This window comes from Micromys minutus (genome assembly GCF_963924665.1).
Source record: "Micromys minutus genome assembly, chromosome: 27".
Taxonomy (NCBI): domain Eukaryota; kingdom Metazoa; phylum Chordata; class Mammalia; order Rodentia; family Muridae; genus Micromys; species Micromys minutus.
The window spans coordinates 41829054-41847003 of NC_137962.1; the positions used below are offsets into that span (position 1 = coordinate 41829054).

The 17950-nt window shown below is 52.0% G+C and overlaps 1 protein-coding gene across 1 annotated transcript; it reads left to right on the forward strand.

Annotated features, from left to right (window-relative positions):
• Window positions 1-4947: 4947 nt before the first annotated feature.
• Window positions 4948-11417, forward strand: LOC308438400 (uncharacterized protein; the record flags this gene model as incomplete). The annotated part of the gene is made up of 15 exons (XM_080939749.1): window positions 4948-5226; window positions 5300-5422; window positions 5656-5774; window positions 5853-6003; window positions 6072-6156; window positions 6427-6635; window positions 6791-6908; window positions 7090-7262; window positions 9466-9608; window positions 9687-9789; window positions 10058-10354; window positions 10544-10765; window positions 10879-10963; window positions 11072-11205; window positions 11331-11417. 15 exons carry the CDS (start codon window positions 4948-4950, stop codon window positions 11415-11417), a joined length of 2328 nt encoding a protein of 775 aa, XP_080795875.1.
• Window positions 11418-17950: the final 6533 nt, after the last annotated feature.

Sequence of the window (17950 nt, forward strand, 5' to 3'; positions counted from 1 at the left end):
TCATAGCTATGCCTGCAGCGTGTCTTGAGGCTACCATACAAAGGATCACTAGATGGGAGCTCAAAGCAAATAGAAATGCTCTTTTTCCTCAGTTCTGGAGCTAAGTAGTATGTGACCCCCCTGATCTTCACGTTGCATTCTTCCCATTCCACTTCCAACCCAGAGGCTGCAGCCCTTTCACCTCTGCCTCCTCGCAGGGTCATTTCTCACCAGTGTGTCTCCTACTCACACCTCATTCTCTTATGAGACCACGTTCATATCGGATGGCAGCCCATTCTAATGACCTCAACTTGACAAGTGAAAAACCACATTCCCAAACAAGATCTCGCTCTCTGAGTTGGATTTAGGAGTTGAACATAGTAGCTTTCAGGACATAGCTCAACAGAAGATGTCCCTAGCCAAAGCCACTGAGAGACCGTGAGATTTTTCTAGAATTTCTGGATAAAAGATTGATGGGTATCCTACATCTTGGTCAGAATGGTCCTGTGGGTCACTCAGTTTCTAGCTCACCAGACTGGAGGCTGGAGGCTGGCTCAAGGCCTCTGGGTACTCATGCTTCCTTTCCCTTAGGACTGAACATTGCAAGTTGCCTCTTTCTTCTTTTTCCTCTCCTCCTCCTCTTTCTCTTCCTCTTCTTCTCTTCCTCCTTTTTCTTCTCCTCTTCTTCCTCTTTTTCTTCCTCCTCCTCCCCCTTCTCTTCTTCTTTTCTCCTCCTCCTTCATCTTTTTTATCTTTTGGCCTTGCTTGTTTCTATGATCAATCAAAAACTCATGTTCTGTCTACTCCTCCCACGACCACAGCACTTCAGATGTATCCTATGGCCAGCCATTTTGTCCCCAACTTGAAGAGCCAAGGAGCCTCTAATGCCCAGGCTAGATGTAAGCTTCTAGTACTCAGCTCCCCCAAACAGTCTAGGCTTTTTTATCACAAAATATATGCGCTACTAAGTATGGAAACTTTGTTCTTTGTCTTGGTCCCTGTTCTATTGCTGTGAAGAGACATCATGGTCAAAACTCCTCTTTGGAAAGAAAGCATTCAATCAGGGACTTGCTTATACTCCAAAGGCTTGGTCTATTATCATCATGGTATAGCATAGTATAGCAGCATTTATTGTACTGGACCAGTAGCTGTGAGCTATGTGTTGAGCCACAGACCAAGAGAGAGCTAATTGGGTCTGGCTTGGGCTTTTTGAGGCTTTTGAAACCTCAAAGCCACCCCCATTGACACACTTTCTCTAACAAGGCCACACCTCCTAATCCTTTTAATCCTTTCAAACAGTTCTGCTCCCTGGTGACCAAGTATTCAAGTATAGGAGCCTATTAAGGCTATTCCTCATTCAAACCACCACCCGCTTTTATCGCTTTTAACGTGGCTTCTTTCCTAGAAAGCTTTGTATCTTGCAAAGAAGAACCACTCCTGTTGATGCACACCCTTGTCATCGGGGACTTCTGAGTCAGCTCTGCTGCAGCCCCTCCCAGGCTACTCCTATCTCCAGGGGCTCAGATACTCTGATATCAAAACCTTGCACAGGAAAGCTCTCCACCATCTAACCCTGGTAACTCTCCTGGCTATCATAGCCCCCTGCAAGCAGAGAGCCCAAGTCCATCACTGTTTCTCTATGGTCCCATAAATGTACAGGAGCTAGCTCATCCATATTAGCTTTGCCCAGATTGAGCACTGACTACTGTTAGAAGTGCTGTGAATGTCCACTCATGGGAACTGCTCTGATTTGGGCTGTGTGGCAGACCTGCTGCAGACTGTGTTTCTCTTGGCAGTCTGGAGCTATCTGAACTTCAACCCAGGTTCAGCATGCAGAAGAGGCCCTATATGTGTCCCTGTGCTTGTGGCTGCTTGCCCTAATGACAGGGTTGTGGCCTCTTGAGTGTTGGAACCAGCAGAGCAAAGGGCACTATTCAGGGGGCCCCTGGGTGGGGTGTAGGCATAAGATTTTTTTTTGCAACCTACTTTTAATAAGGGTTCAACCTCTCCTCTAGCCCAGCACCCAGCAGAGGTAGTGGAAGAGAAAAGCTATTAGGATAAGGGGGAAGTGGACCTGTTCAGCAATGGTTCTTTGTGGTGCACTTGATCTTCTTGGGCAGCAGTTCATTCTTGTAGCAAACACCAAATATGATTCAGCAACTGCAGACCACTCCTCTAGGCAGGCAGACTCCAGGCACAAACCAGCAGCTACAGTCTAGTCCTTTTGGCAAGCGAACACCAGGCAACTGTAGTTCACCAACTACCACCACGGTCACCAACTGGCCTGAGGCAAGGCCACTGAAGTAGCAAGCTGCCGTAGGAACTTCACAAGAAGTTCTTGGGCAAGTTTCTCTCAATGTCAGAGTTACCATAAGTTGAGCTCAATAATGCTGAGTAAAGCGAACAACACATGCCTGTCTTTAGCAAAGAATAGTGAGGTGGACCAAACCAACCCAAATCTCAGTGCTCATCCCCCACAGTCTGTGGGGTCATATTTATACTCCTTCATCAAGTGTCCTTTCAAGCATCTGCTCTGTCCAAACATCCTTTCACCTGTGTCTGCTTCAGGAAAACAATCTTTCATGTGTTTGCTTCAGCAAGACATCCTTTCACCTGTGTGCCCCAAAAAACATCAAAGACTAGACGTTTTCACTTCAGTGGGGTGCTGTGTTCTTTGTGTGAATGTACTAGGGAGGGGCCTTTAAAAGGATATTCAAAGAGAAGGGCTGATGTGACAACCCAGGACAGTGACAAGGAGAGGGTCCTCGTTCCACACCTGTGGGCTCTTGTGAACCAGCTGTCCTTGTGTGGATGGTCAGGAGTGTGATCAGAACAGCTCCTTCCTGGTCACCCACTACTCACTGGCCATAATTCAGGAACCTCATGTACAAAGGAGGTCATATGGCCTCTAAGCACCAGGATCTATGGAGCGTGGCTATTAGAGCCTTGACTCAGAGTAGCGTTGACAGGGCTGGAGGGGATCCTGCTGGGGAGGATGTCCACCCTTGTCCAGGAGGTTCAAGGTCAACATAGGACCCTGACCTTGAAAAAGGAAGAAAGGTGGAGGTTGCACCAAATAGACCTTAGTACCTCTCCAGACTTGGGCCTCAACTATCCCAGCCATGGGCAGCAAGAGGGAGGCTTGCTCAGAAAGTTGAGTTGGTTCTGCCTCAGGCAGCAAAAACAAACCAGAGGCAAGGTGTCGAAGGTAGGGTCTACCCTAGTCCCTCTTAGCTCCAGAGGCCCATGGGTAAGTTCAGAGAGGGGTAAAGGGCATTCCAGACTAAGCAGCCTATTGGGGTAAGGCCTAGAGACTGGATGGGCCAGCTGTTCTCAGGAACTCCATGGTTTCTTAAAGAAGGGTAGATGGGATAGGGTGAGGTTTGCATGCCAGGTACGGACAAGTTTGTGCTGGGACACACCCCTCCAGCCCACTGAAGTTCCCCCCAGGAATGCATCTACTTGGTGCTTGGCCTGGGGTGGGGGCTGAGAAAAGAGAGCTGGCAGGATAGGGTGGGCCGTCCTAGGGTGTGAGACAGACAAGCCCTCCTGGGAGAGGCGTCCACCAGCCATCCACCCACAGTGCGTCTGTGGCCTGCCCTGGCCTGTTAGCCTGCCCACCTCACCCAACATTTTCCATGGAATGTTCCCAAGGTAACAGCAACACAAACTCATGACAAAGATGAACCAGGCAGTGGCAGGCCTCAGGGTGGGGTGGTGGAGGTGAAGGTAGTGGTGGTGGTGGGTGGTCACAGGCTTGAGGTGGGTGGATGGGACAGTCCCTAGCTTTAGGCCCTAGGGACTCCCAAGTCACCTGTGTCAGCAGTGAGGGAGGGCCTGGGACCAGCATGGCCATTGGCAAGAGAGGGCTTCTTAGCTTCTCTGTTGAGTACAAATTCCATTCCTTGATATGATAAATAGATGACAGGTAGAGGGGGGAATGGATGTGCTCATGACGAAGTCCATAGTCCATGAATACACCATTCCCAATGGAGGCCCCCCTGAGCATCCGTGCCCTTCGACTCTTCTACATGGGAATTCCAGGCTAGAGGTAGGACTAGTTCATGACAGGCCCAGGTAGGGGACTGTGTGGCAAGTGTGAGGTTCCTGGAAACAGAGCAGACCAGTCTAGGGTGCCAGGAAGTCTTGGGTGGGGGTTGTCTGAGTCCCGTGAAGCGGCCCTGTTACTGGGAGAGGGTGTAATCCAAGACTCCCTGGGGGCCACATGGCTGTGGGAAATTCCCATGACTCTCCAATTCCCTCCTAAAGTGTGTGTGGATGCCCCCATTTCCTATAATTCCCAGTCATCCCCATTCTAGCAGCTTCCTTTCTTTGGCCTCCTACCCAAAGGGATCTCAGCCCTATGACCATGTGAGTGGCCTGCTTGGGGCTTGGGTGGGAAGAGAGCTCCTTGAATCACCTCCACCACTATCACCACCACCATCACCACACACACACACACACACACACACACACACACACACACACACAGAGAGAGAGACACACACACACAGAGACACACACACACAGACACACAGACACACACACACACACAGAGACACACACACACACAGACACACAAGAACTGTGGGAGGGGCCGGAAACTCCAGCCAGAAGCCCCTTCCCCCTTTGCAGCCCTTCCCCCACCCACATATCTGAGGATGGGCACTGGGTTTCCCAGGAAACTGGCGGAAGAAAAGTGCTGGAGCCAGACTGTCTGGGGCTGGTGGAGCAGTGGCTTGAGGAAGGGTAGAGTGCACAGGGCTAGACAGAGGTGAGAGCTGTTCCCTTCCAGTCCCCCTAGGCCAGGGCAGCCTATCCAATCCCAGGAAGTTCCTCTGGCACCAGCCTATGCAAGGCTTGGGGGTAGGTGAGCCTGTGGATTCCCTGGTTCCGATTTGGATCCTCTGTCTTTGTAGGGCTGCTCTTGCTGTCCTGGGCACCCCTGCAATCTGCTCAGCATCTACGATGGGAAACCCTGCTTCAAGGCTTGGCTGCCTTGGGGGGAGGAGGAGCCGCTCACGCTTCAGCCCTCCGACTCAAACCAGCCACACCAGCCGCAGGGCCCAGGGGGATCTCTCTCCATCCGAAGCTCCCCAGGGCACACTTCCGCCAGGGATCCCCTGGGCCTGGTGGGTCTCCCGTGCTGTTCAAGTGACAGAGGTCACAGAGACGGTGGTGACAGAGACAGTAGTGACAGAGGCTGTGGAGATGGGGCCCTGCAAGCCAAGGGGGCAGCCAGTCCAGGTGAGGCAGGGCTGCTCTGGAGTAGGGGATGTTTAAGAGGAGGCCAGATGAGGTGAGTACGTCCTTCTTGCAGGCGTCTGTGGCACCCCTGGACACACTGTGCAGCTGGCTGGATGGCATGGAGGAACTGCAGGCTTCACAAGGACCCCTGGCTGCAGATGCCACCTTGGCTGCTTCCCAGCTGCGGGAACAGGAGGTACAGGGTCAGGGGATATGGACAGTTGGGGGCACACAGGCCAAGCCAAATAACAGTGACTACCATGTGCTTACACACAATAGATCTGGTCCCCCAGGTTGAGCTGAATGCATACACCTCTTAATGTTCCCTTGGCCAGTGAAGCTCCTAGATTAAAAGGGGGAGGACAGTGGTGAGAGGGTGAGCAGGGACCCCCAGACCCTGCATAACTACCCCAAACTCCTGTCTGGCAGCTGCTCCTGCGGCTGCTGAGGGAGCGCGCGCCACACATGGAGCCAAGATTACGAGAGGCTGGGAGCCCAGCAGAGCTGTGCACACAATGGTGCCGCCTGGTACAAAAAGCAGAAGCCAGGTGAAGCCACAGTTGGGGTCTGTGAGGGTTCTAGGGTGGGAAGGGCACCACTGACAGCTCCTCCATCTTTATCCCAAGGTGGAGACTCCTGGAGAAGCTTGTTCCAGCAGCACAGGGCTTTGAAACAGCCTGCAAGGCTCTGCTGGCGCAGCTGAGCCCCAGTGAACAGCTACTGGCCGAGCTTCAGCTGAGGCCCAAGTGCCTTGAGGAATCCTTGCCGTACCTCCAGGTATGGCCCAGGCTTGAGGTGGGAGTCCGTGGGATGTCACAGGCTCAGTGTCTTGTGTGTGTTCACAGGAGGTGTGTGAGGGGGTTGTGGCACGTGCCAGGGACCTGGAAATGGTTTTGCAGACTGGCCAGAAGCTGGCAGAGCTTCTCACTAGTAAGTAGACCTCAGTCCAGTCACTCAGTAGGACAGCCACCCCAGGCAAGAGTGCTGAGGGCTCATATTTTGGAGCCCACTGAAAAGCCCAATCAGCTGGGCACACGTCTGTGCCATTTCCCAGGTACAGGGCCTTGGCCCTGTGTTCAAGGCCTCAGTGTCTTTGTCGTGGTTAATGGTTCCCAAGGCTCCTTCTAATGCTCTCATCCCTGCTACCGGTTCTCCTTCAGTGTCAGCATTTCCTCCCTGGCCTCTTGCCTCTGGCTGCAGGTGACCAAGCTCAGCTTGTGCGACAGCAGCTGAATCAATTCCAGGAGCGTGTAAGGCTGACTGAGTCACAAGTGGCCTGTGCCCAGGAGAAGCTGCTATTTACTCAAAGGACAGAGTTTTCCAGGTCCTCACCACCAGCAGGCCCGGAGGCCCAGCTTGAACTGGAAAGGCCTGCCTCAACACATCCAGGGCTCAAGGATCTGAAGCAGGTGTTTGTAACCCCCTTGACTCCAGGTAGAAGAAATACCTCCAAGCAACCTCATGCCCTCTGAGGAGACTGTACCAGGGAGCTGTAGTGGCTGGGACTATGTACTTTCTGTTCCAGGCCAGGGCTGTCTAGAACAATGCTGGTTTCCTTCTGTAGCTGAGTGTCCAGCTGGTCCAGCTAGCAGAACGGCTTGAGCATCTGGCACAGAGGGCAGAGACTTCTAGTCAGGCAGCAGCACCCACAGTGACCATCTGGGAACAGAGCCTGTCAGCAGGTACACCAGGGCCTTGGGGATACCTGGGAACACTTGGGACGTTTCTGCCAGGCCTGGGGGTAAGCTCTAGGATTAAGCTCTAGGGCAGGAAGGGTGCCTTCCTGTGTTCAAAAAGCCGAGGTTGGGGTGAGTGTTAAGATCTTGCCAAGGCTGGCTCTCACGTACTCATATGTCTTCCCAGCTACGCTTCAGGCAGATACGAAGCCCCTGGTAGGGCACTGGTTAGAGCCTCGAGAACAAGACACTGGGCCGAAAGCCATATGGGAGCCACCTGTGCAGATCTCGTGTGACCTGGCAGTGGAGACGGCCCTTGGGAAGCTGAGGCCCGAGAGTGACTGGAACCCAAGTTTACAGGTATCTTGAAAAACTTGGGAGAGGAAAGCATCATCAAAAGTCTCCTGGGAGGAGAGGTGACTACAGGGACACTGGGTAACTAGGGCACTCTGGAGGCTGAGCTGTTGGTTGCTGGTAGGAGGAACTGAGGCAGGGGACTCTAGAATGAAGATAGTACAGCACTGGGGAAGGGGTGTGCGCAGGGGAGCTAGAGGGATCGACTTCATGGCTCTGCTCCCAGCTTCAGACAGCCTCAAATCTCCATTTAAGGCCACAGTTCTCCCAGTGAGGTCAGGGTTTAAGATCGGCCCATCCCTGACAGCTAAGCAAGGATAGCTCCTCCTTAGACAGCGCAGTGGAGCCTCCAGGCTGTCTGGGTAGAGGTAGAGGCTGATGGATCTGCATACCTTTTCTAGCAAATAGAGTTCTTAGTTAAGGTTAAAACATTTTCTATGAATGAGTCCTATTTATGCAACAGCTGGAAAGAAACTGCATACAGACCAAAATAGAAACAAATCCACTCACTTATGACACACAGTCTGGGACTGTCCAGCATTTATTGCAACAAAGAGGCAAGAGTGGGCCTCCGTGTGGTCCCCTTTTCTATAACACAGGTGTGGCTGAGGTGCAGGAGCCCCTTCTTGAGGTTCACTGACTGCCTAGAAGTTTTTGGTTCCTTCTGAGTCTCAGATTCCTTTCTCATTCTTGGGACTATGATGGTATCCTGGGCCACTGGACCCGGCTGTCACCAACTGGGAAGTTCAAACTGTGGTTACACACTGACTCAAAGCTCTGAGGGCTAAACGTTTGAAATGGACAAGCCTGGCTCCTGAGAGCTGTGAGGAGGAGTTTGGTCCACCTCTTTCCTTGCCACAGACGATGCCTTCCTCCTGACTCGGTGCATTTTGTATCCTCTTTTGTATGTGCACATTTATGTATGTGAGTTTGTGCACACCTATGTGGAGGACAAAAGTTAACATCTAGTGCATCTAGTGTCTTCCTCAAGCACTCTTCTCCATATATATATATATATATATATATATATATATATATATATATAATGCTTATATATTATATTTATAATTATATTACACATTTATATGTAATGTACATTTTACATATATTATATAAACATATAATATAATATATATTTATTTTGTTCTTAATTGTATGTGTCTCACTCATGTGCACACATACTTGTGGATATCCACAGAGACCTGAAGAAGATACCAGATCCACTGCTGCTGAAGTTCTGGGCAGTTGTGAGTACAGGAAACTGAATTAGGGCCTCCGCAAGAGCAGCAAGTGCTTTTAACTTGCCAAGCTATCTCTCTGACCCTCCACCTTATTTTATGAGTCAGAGTCTCTCTCCCTGGACCTGAAGTTCTTATTTGTCTAACCTGGCTGACCATGGAGTCCCAGGAATCTTCCCTCTGCCATCCTAATGTTGGGATTGCCGCATACTAACTTGTTTTCTACATAGATGCTAGGGACCAAACTCGGCAAATACTTTACCAGCTGAGCTACCTTCCCAGTCCCCAAACCCCCCTTTTTTTCCCCTTAATTTATTTATTTATTCACTTTACATCTCGATCACAGTGTTCCCCCTCCTCCCAGTCCCTCCTCCCAGTCCCTTTTCATCTAGCCCCTCCCCCCTTCCCCTTCTCTGAGAAAGAGGAGGCACCTCCTGGTATCAACCCACCCTAGCACATCAAGTCGCTGAAGGACTAGGTGGATCCTCACCCACTGAGGCCAGGCAAGGCGATAGGGGAACAGGATAGCCCCTGCTCCAGTTGTTAGGGGACCCCCCATCTTTTTCTAAGGGCAACAGTCACATTGATACCTGCATTCCACTGTGATCTCACATTTAACTGTTATTATACATGCGACTGCCTCTTTCTAAGGCTGGCACTTCAACATGGGAACGGATGGTGGTGATGGTGGGTGTAATTCACCCACAGGGAGGACCTTGCTGGCTTTCTTCACCTTGCCCTGAGCATCAGCACAATGTGGGGTGTGGCTGCCCTCCCTACACTGAAGAAGGGGTAGAAGGACTGGGCCAGCATGTGTGGTCCTCTTGCTAAGGTCGTGGATAGTGTGAGGCACAGGATGAGCGGAGTAAGGGGGGGCTCAAGATGTGAGGCACGTGGAGGAAGAAAAGATTTTGCTCTTCAACTTTTCCTACTCTGAAAACCTATAGTACAGCAGGTTACTCTGATGGCAGGAGTTCTTGTGGGGAGAGCAAACTCTGGCAGTGTCATGGCTAGAAAGGAGAGGAGACGCTGCCTATGGGAGCACCTGCCACTTCGGCCTGCTGATGGACCTGCAGGGCTGCCAGGCTGCCGTGTCTAGCCCCTCCTGTGAGAGGTGAGCCTGCTTGCCAGCTGTTCACACCCCACTCACATGGTCCTCTACCCTGCTCATGTCTGTTCATCTCTTCTCCAGGATACACACCCTGGAAGGGATGCTGCTGCTTGTCGGTCACCTTGTAGAGAAGTTGGCCTTGTGCCCCCATAGGCTGAGCCAGGCTGAATCCTTGGAGACCAAGGTGGGACCAGTGGCCAGAGGCTCTGACCTGCACTGTAACTATGGATCAATCCAGGGTTAGCCTAATGACATTGGCTCTTATGTCCTAGGCACATCTGTCCTTGAGCCACACCCTCTGTAAGACCATGTGGAGGTGCTGGGAGTCCTAAAGTGCTAGGCAGGACTTCTGAGAGGCTCTGGAAGATGGGGGAATTGGCTCAAGAGAGGTGGTGGGCAGTTTTGGTCATGGGGGTCCTCCAAGTTCCCTAACATTTCCCCCTAATACATAGGTGGTACAAGCCCAAAGCTGGGTGCTAGAGGAGCTTCCTGGGGCCTTGACCCCAAAGTACTGGACTCAAGCCCCAAGAGTGATACTGGCTTTGAGGAGTCATGACCAGGGGCTTCCTGGGGATCTGGAGAGTAGAGATAAGTCTTGCCTCCTGGGAAAGATTCCAGAAGAATTGAGCTGGAGGCCATGGTGGGCAGAGGTCATGGAGAGCTGGAGTCATAGGAAGCCAGAGCATAGCAAGAAGAACCAGGATAAAAGGGACCAGTGGGAACAGCTGGAACAGGGCCACCAGGTAAGGGCAGATAGATACAGACTCCATTCATTCCTGGGCACATGAAAAGGACTTAGTTTTACCTCACAGCAAGGGGCTAACATACACCGGGGTTCTGTGGAATTACTACCTGCATTGCCTTGGTCATAAAATAAAGTGGTCTGGGGTGTGCTTTGTACCAGAAGCCACAGGCAGCACCAAAACATTTCCCAGTAGGACCTTGTGGACAGCGTCCTGGCAGCTGGGGAACATGACTGCAATGGACAAGGCTGGCCTAGCTATAACTGGGGGACAGGTGGGCCTCGCCACAAACTCTCCACCGAGTTCGAGCCAGGGCTCTCCAGTGGCCAGAAACAGCCCAATAGTGTGGTCAGAGCAAGGAACATGGAACAAGGAACGCCAGTCGCCAGAGGCAGGCCCAAGGTCCAGAGAGCTTTGGTGAGCAGGTGTGAGTGTAGGCCTGTAATAGTGGGGAGGAGGATAGAGCCCCCAACTCCTGTATGGAAGGCTTGGTATCATTACCCCACTCCTCCCACCTCCATACTCTGCAGATAGCACGAGGAGCCATGATGGTTCGTGTTGGAGGTGGTTGGGCAGCTCTGGATGAATTTCTGGTAAAAAATGACCCAGTGAGAGGTGAGAGCTGGGGTAGAAACGGACATGCAGGTCATCGGGGCTTGGTGGTGAGTGGGTAGGAGAGGCTTGCCGTCCACTTCGGCCTAGCAACATGGGATCTCTGAGCAGCAAAGGGGAGAACCAGCCAGAAGATCCACGAAAGGTTCCTGTGCTGGAGTCCTAGTGCGCCAGCCCCTGAGGTCATCACCCTGAGGCTCTGGACCTCCATCCGGATGGGCTCTAGCAGACCCCTGTCTCCGAAGGTGAGAGCTAGGATGGGCTTCAGAGCCAGGGACTGGGTCCTCCTGATGGACTCGGGACCTTATTTGAAATCTGAGAAATAGCGGGGGAGCTGAGTGTTGAGGTGAAGTCTGGCCATCCCTTGCAGGCAGGGCTGCCAACTGGCAAAGAACACAGAGACCCCAGCTCCTACAAGGGCAAACCCTCAGAGCAGCCCACTCACGAGAAGCTGTGAAGACTTCAAGATCCGGCAGATAGGGACAGGAAACCGAGGCAGAGCATGCTCAGGGACTGAGCAGGAGCTGGGAGCACAGTCCCAGCTCACAGAGTGGGGTTGTGTCTCTCACTCTCAGCAATAAAGAGGAGTTTGGGGAACTGAAACTCTCTTTGGTGGGTCTTCATTTCCCTTGCAAACTCCATTCAAAAGCCACAGGGCCCCAAGCAAGTTGCTCTCCACCCCCACCCGGTGCGGGGCCCGCATTCTTTTTCAGTGACTTGTAGCAGGGAGGGAGGAAAGGAGGGACTTCGCAACTCAGCAACCTCTCCCAGCTTGAGTTGCTCAGAGGTAGCCCTGCCCCGTGCCTTAGTTTGCGCTCACCTGCCCACTCCACCTGTCTTGTGGGTGCCCAACCTGGCTTCAGCCCCGCCTACCGCCCTCAATGGGGAAGGGACTTGGGTCACCATAGGGAGGGGCCATGCAGATTTAAATGCTTGTGGCGCGGGGCTCCCAGCGTGGAGGGAGCAGAGAGAGAGACAGAGGACACTGCGCCAGCCTTGTCACCACCGGTGGGGAAACTGAAACTGAAGTGCTGTGGGAACTAAAGGTCAGAGGCCCCAGGCGGACTTAGTGAGGGACCCAGGGGCCCGCCCATTCTGGGCCCGTTTACCTGGGTAATCTGAGCTCAGGGCTGGAGGTGGGAGGACCCTGAGTCTTGGGATGGGTGGGGAAACTGAGGCCCCTGCCAGGCTGTTGTGCGCACTGGAGATGGTGTGGGTGGCAGGTATCCAGTGGTTTCTAGCAGGATATGTGATGCGTTATTTGGCCCTGCAGGTGGGATAATCCTTGTCCATTCAGGGTGAGCAGCCACAGGAATAGCCCTTGGGTTGTATCAGGACCCCTGGGAAGAAGAGGAAGCCAGCAGGGCTGCGTCCCCACTCCAACTTGCTTGTCACGCCAGCATTGCAAGCGGTCACTGACTCCTGGTGCTCTTCCTAATGCTGCTTACAATGGGGGCAAAGGCCAGGTTTTCAATCTCTATGTGCACTGGGCTGACTGGCTGGCCTCCTGGTTCTGTTCTGATCTGGCACAGAGCAAGCAGCAGCAGCAGTGGGCCCTTGTGAACATCCCCGTTCCAGCCTGAGGCGAGGGACCCACCCTTCAATGAGGTGACGGAGGGTGTTCGATACCCCAGACATGCCAACTGTCTTTTCTCTTGGCACCTAGGGAATTCTAAGGCATGCCCCTGGGGAAACAGAGAGAGCTTCATCTCTCCTTGCTCTCTCTGCCTGGGGAATGTGTGCTGCCTGCCTTCTGCCAGCTCCGCATGGCTTACTTATGCTGTTGTCCCAAACCCTGGGACCCTGATTTTTTACCGTTATCAACCCTACCTAGGTCTCTTTCCCAGCTTGATGGAGCTCCATCTACCCCTCAGGCACCCCAGCTTCTTAACCCATGTGTCTGGTTGTCTTCCCAGGCAACACAGATGCCAAGTGTCTCCTCTTCCCAGGAAGAGGCAGGGCCCAGGGAGAGTCATACCAGGCCCAAGGTCACCCACAAGCCAACAGGGAGTGGCTGGTAACCACAGGCTGCATCTTACACACCAGAACTCCTTCTCTTAGCCCCACCCCTTCCCCAGAGTCCCTGCTCTATGGATCTTTGTCTGTGGCTTCCCACCCTGAATCTCTCTCTTTGTTCAGAGAACCTGAGCCGCTTGCTTACGCTTGTGTTGGCTTCTCACTTAGGTCTTGCCTTCCTGCACAAAGCATGCTTGTCAGGGCTGGCTGTCCATGTCCAGATCAGGTGCCAGTCAAGACCATGTCTTTCTGACAATCTCTGCCCCAACTGTAGACCCAAGGCTTTGGGTCCCACCTTTTCTGGGCAGTGAACTTCTTGTCCTGGACCCCCACCCTCATCCATCCATATATTTCAGGGGATTTCAGCCTCTACCACCCACGGGCCCCTCCAGTGTTCTGCCCTGTCCTGGGTACCGCCATGCACAATTCCACAGCTCAGTGCTTTTAGGTAGGCAACAAAGGTACCCAAAGCAATGTTGGGAAGCAGAGCCTGGGATGAGTGAGTAGAGATCGTCTTAGAGAGGCCACAGAAGGGGCAGAGCACAGGTTGGTGGGAGAGGCTGGTCTGCCATGCTGTCTAACTTGTCCCTGAAAAGAGGCAAGCCTGGGCAGAACTCAGAAGCGTTCTGTAGGATGCCATTGGCTGCTGAGTTGAGGAAATACATGAGAAAAAAGGTCTGGGGGATAAACCTGTCCCTGCGATGGTGGCTTTCAGGTCACATGGTGTGTCTGTTACATCTTCCAGTCATCTAGAAAAAAATACCATTGACTTACTAACACTGTTGGCTGGGGTCACTGGGGTGTGAACAGACCTCCCCCCCTGGGAGGCTTCTCTTTGGCCAGAGTATGTTCTCATTTTCTGGCAGCTGCCACATGGCTGAGGACCACTACATCATGGTGTCACGGCCCCTCGTCCCTTGCCAGTCAGGTCTGCCCTCACAGATGTTTCTCTATGGACCCTTGAACTCACTCTCCCTGTATGGAAGCAACTGCTTCCAGGCCTTGGTTTCACGGGCTGGAGTAGCTCCTCTAGGACCCAGCACTATGGGAAATCCATGTTTTACTATGGAAATACTATATCCTAGAGATGGTGCTTAGACTGCAGGGTATCACCTGGGAACAGAAGTCTAGGCTGAGCCTTTAGCTATTGTCCCCAGACGCCATTGCAAGCTATTTCTGTTAGGCAGTGAAAGGGTCCCTGGTCAGTTTCACTAACCTCTTGGCTTTCCCACAGTGGACACATCTTCCATGGCCAAGAAACTCCTTAGATCTTTCTTTCTAAAGACACAAGACAACCATAAAGTAGCCCTGTGGCCCCACCAAACTGATACAGGACCCTAGTCTCTCTCAGCCTCTGGGAACTGGTCCATGTCACTGCAAAGGCATGGTCAGAGAGTGGATGACCAGAGATCTTCTCCAGAAGGGTTGGCCTGCCCTAGCTGTCTTCTATGTACCTATTTCACTTGAGGTCTGTTCTTGCCAGGAGTTGGAGGCTGGGTGGCACCTGCATCCCGGGCAATTGACTTGAGCTCTTGTTCAAACATGTGTCTGTCAATAGCCCCTTCACCTCTTCTAGGGATACCTGCTCTACTAATTCTTTTTGGAACTCTGTGTGGCTAGACCCATTTGGCTGCCCCTCCTCTGGGTCCTTAAGTTGTCACCAGCACCTGGATTCTACTGCTGTGTCTGTGGGCCTTCTACCCAGGGTCTGCATTCTAATTGATAAGTCTAGACTAGCCTGGGAGTCCTAGGATCAGCCTATGTCACAAGCAAACTACCCGTGCCTGGCTGCCTTCTTTAGAGAGTCACAGCCTTCTACAGGGTTCCAGAATCAGCTTGTTAGTGGTTGATGCTTCCGAGAGTCCTTACTATGTTCTGACTGTCCCCTTGTTCTGGGAGATCTTTTCCCTGGTCAACCTGATGCTTGGCCCCTGCCACCCTCTTGGGTTGGTTTCTGACCTCCTTCTGGGCCACTAGGATGAGCTGTGGGAGACAAGGGGCATTGGTCCCTGCAGAAGGCAGGCTATGAGGGGAAAGCATCCACAAATACAGGGACATCAAGGGAGTCTATGGATTTGAGAGTTTAAGGTGTATTAACCAAGACATTCCTCCTAAGCTAGAGCCCCGACCACCCTGACTTGGGATTCATCTCTGGCAATGGGATCTGCTCCATGTTGACATTTGCTGCTCTGGTTTGGGGCCTCTAACAATGTATCTACCCGAGCCTTCCCTCACAGCTGTCCAACTGGTTACCCTCAGTCTTTTGTACCCTTACCCTGGCCATCTTGTGTCCTATGCTTTTTTCCCAAGCCCTACCCTGTACCCTTAGAGCATATCCCACCCCTGAAGAGCTGAGTGGTGGTCCTGATGCTGGCATCTTGGGCTCTCCCTGCTCTGCTGCAGATTGCTGGTGGACACTGCTGACCCTGTCTAGATACCAGCCAGGTACTAGGCCTGAGGCCAGAGACTCTAAGCAGCAGGCTAGTGGTAGGATACTCCAGAAGGCTCAGAAGCAGCCTGAGGGAGTGAATGAAGAATGACATTTGGTCAAAACTATGCCTGGAGTATCATCTCAGTAGTATCCCTAGCAGCCATGACTTGATAGCCTTCAGACTCTCCCCAAATCATATCAAGAGGATGAGCCTGTCACGGATCCTCAGATAGAGTGATTCTCAAAAAGACTAGTGGGACCACCTGCTCATAACCCTCCCTAAGCTGACCAGTGTCTGTTCTACCAGATCATGTGATAACAAAGTCCGACTTATCATCCACAGGATGGGCTATGCACCTGCCTTGGCTATGCTGCCCAGCAAGCCAAGCTTGCTCCCATTTACCTGTCCTCCACACTCTGCATGTGATGTAGGCACTGGTGAGGAGTCTTAAAGGCGGTGGCATGGAGGACTCCTATGTACATGGTGCAGAAGCCAGGGCCACAGGAAGTCTAGCTAAGAAGTGGCAGGATAAACTTTGAGGTGCCATGGCAAAACCGTGAGGGCTTCAATGGGTGTGAGGTAGACCAGTGGCCATCCAGCATGCAGTTCTCCCCCACTGAAGCACCTTTAAGAACAGACTGGCTATGTGCATGCCTTTAGTCCCAACCCTCGGGAGGCAGAAGCAGGTGGCTGGTCTACAGCATCAATTCCAGGACAGTCAGAGCTACACAGAGAAGCCCTGTCTCAGAAAACCAAGGAGGGGGTGTGGGAGACATTGTGTAAGGGCACTAGGTGATCTGTATCCAGAAGGGCAGAAAACAGGCTATGACTCCAGGACTGGCTGGCTCAAGCTGCAGGTTTAGAGATCTGGGGACAGGTCATAAATCTCTAGATTCATTGGGCACACACAGATTCAAAGTCTGTCTGCTAAGTTCCACAGTACAAATGTGTGTTGGGGAGTAGACAGGCGCCTCCCAGAGTTCATGCTAGGAGCAGCCTGGATAAACTTCTGAGCAGAGAGCACGTTCTGGCAGTGCTGAGGCTGTGGGCTAAGGAGAGGACACAGTGTGCAGGCTCAGTTCACAGAGCGGCTGTCGTCTCCAGAGCAAGTCTGTCATCATCTAGAGAGGCCAGGTGCACTGGATTTGGGCCAACAGGGCTTCAGGATGATCTCATCTTAGTTACAGTCACAGAGATCCTGCTTCCAAATAAGGTCATGGTTGTGTCCTGCAGGTTAGGACTTTGAGTTGCCTTTCTGGGCAAACAATTCAGCCCAGCTCAAAAACTCCAGGAGGCCTGCAGCTAGGTGACCAAGGACCTAGGCAGGCGTGAAGGCCTCACACACATCTGAGTCTAAATAAGGCAGTGCTGGGAAGAGAGTGCTCAGGAAGGCCTAAAGCCCTATGCACTAGAATCCTGGATTCTTGAAATAGAAGCCAGAGGTGCTCCACAGGGAGTCCTGAGAAGTAATAGCTCCTTCCTGGCCTCCGGTCCCTATGTGTTATGATTATACTATGTTAGAAATGTGGACAAACATGTTTATGTCTTTCTACACTGTCAGAATTTATTGGAGGGCAACAAATTCACAGGGTCCAGCCATTTCAAAATGTAAGAATTTGTCATCTAATCCCACCTACTCCTGTAATCCTTCGAAGGTGATGGCAAATTCGTTTATTGCCATCTTAATTACAAAGGCAGCTTTTCTTACCTATCACACGGTCAGCCTCTTTATGTATTCGTGTGTTTACATGTGGTTTGGAGAATGAATACACGTTAAAGAGGCTGAGGCTGGATTCCAAGAGAGCCCTCAGAGTTCTGAGAGGCGGTGTTGATTTGATAACAATTAAGACCAGTGTTGGGAGGGAGCTGCCACATTTAGGGTTTGAGAGCAGAGCTGTAGGGTCCACCTGCAAGGTGAAAGACCAAAGCAGGGTCCAAGAAAAGGAGATGGCAGGTCCAGGTCCAGCGGAACAGAAAGATGGATGGGCATGGAGTCAAGCAGAGGGTATCAGCATAGGAGGATAGAGTCAAGTTAAAGCCCCAGCAACAGTTGGGGAATCCTCTGCTTGCTAGTCCTTGATACATATTCCAGGTGTCAGGTAATTGGGTGATGGAAGGCCAGGCCACCACAAAGTTAGGTGTCCGTACTTTATGGGACCCAGGTGAGAGAGTTAGACCCTTTTCTCAGACCTGTATGTCTGATAAGTTCTTGGGCCTGGTTTCCCTGAGATGGTTCCAATATGCCTGTAGTCTTAGTTCACGGTGGCCCAAAGATAAGGTGGCTTCCTTTCTACTCCCAGGAAGAAGTCATTCCAGTCTGTGCTGTGCCTGGTGCCTGACAGATGGTACTGTTTGTGGATCCACCCAGCGCCTTTGATCTAACTTCCCTCAAAATAGCAAAAGCCAAATTGTAAAATGGAGTCTCCTGGGGCAAGGCACAGGCTGAAAAGACCCACTGTTTTGTACACTATAGTGTGTGTAACTTAAAGTAGGGCACAGCCTTGTCTCAAAAGCATGCTCACGCTCTCTTGCGTGGTCCGTT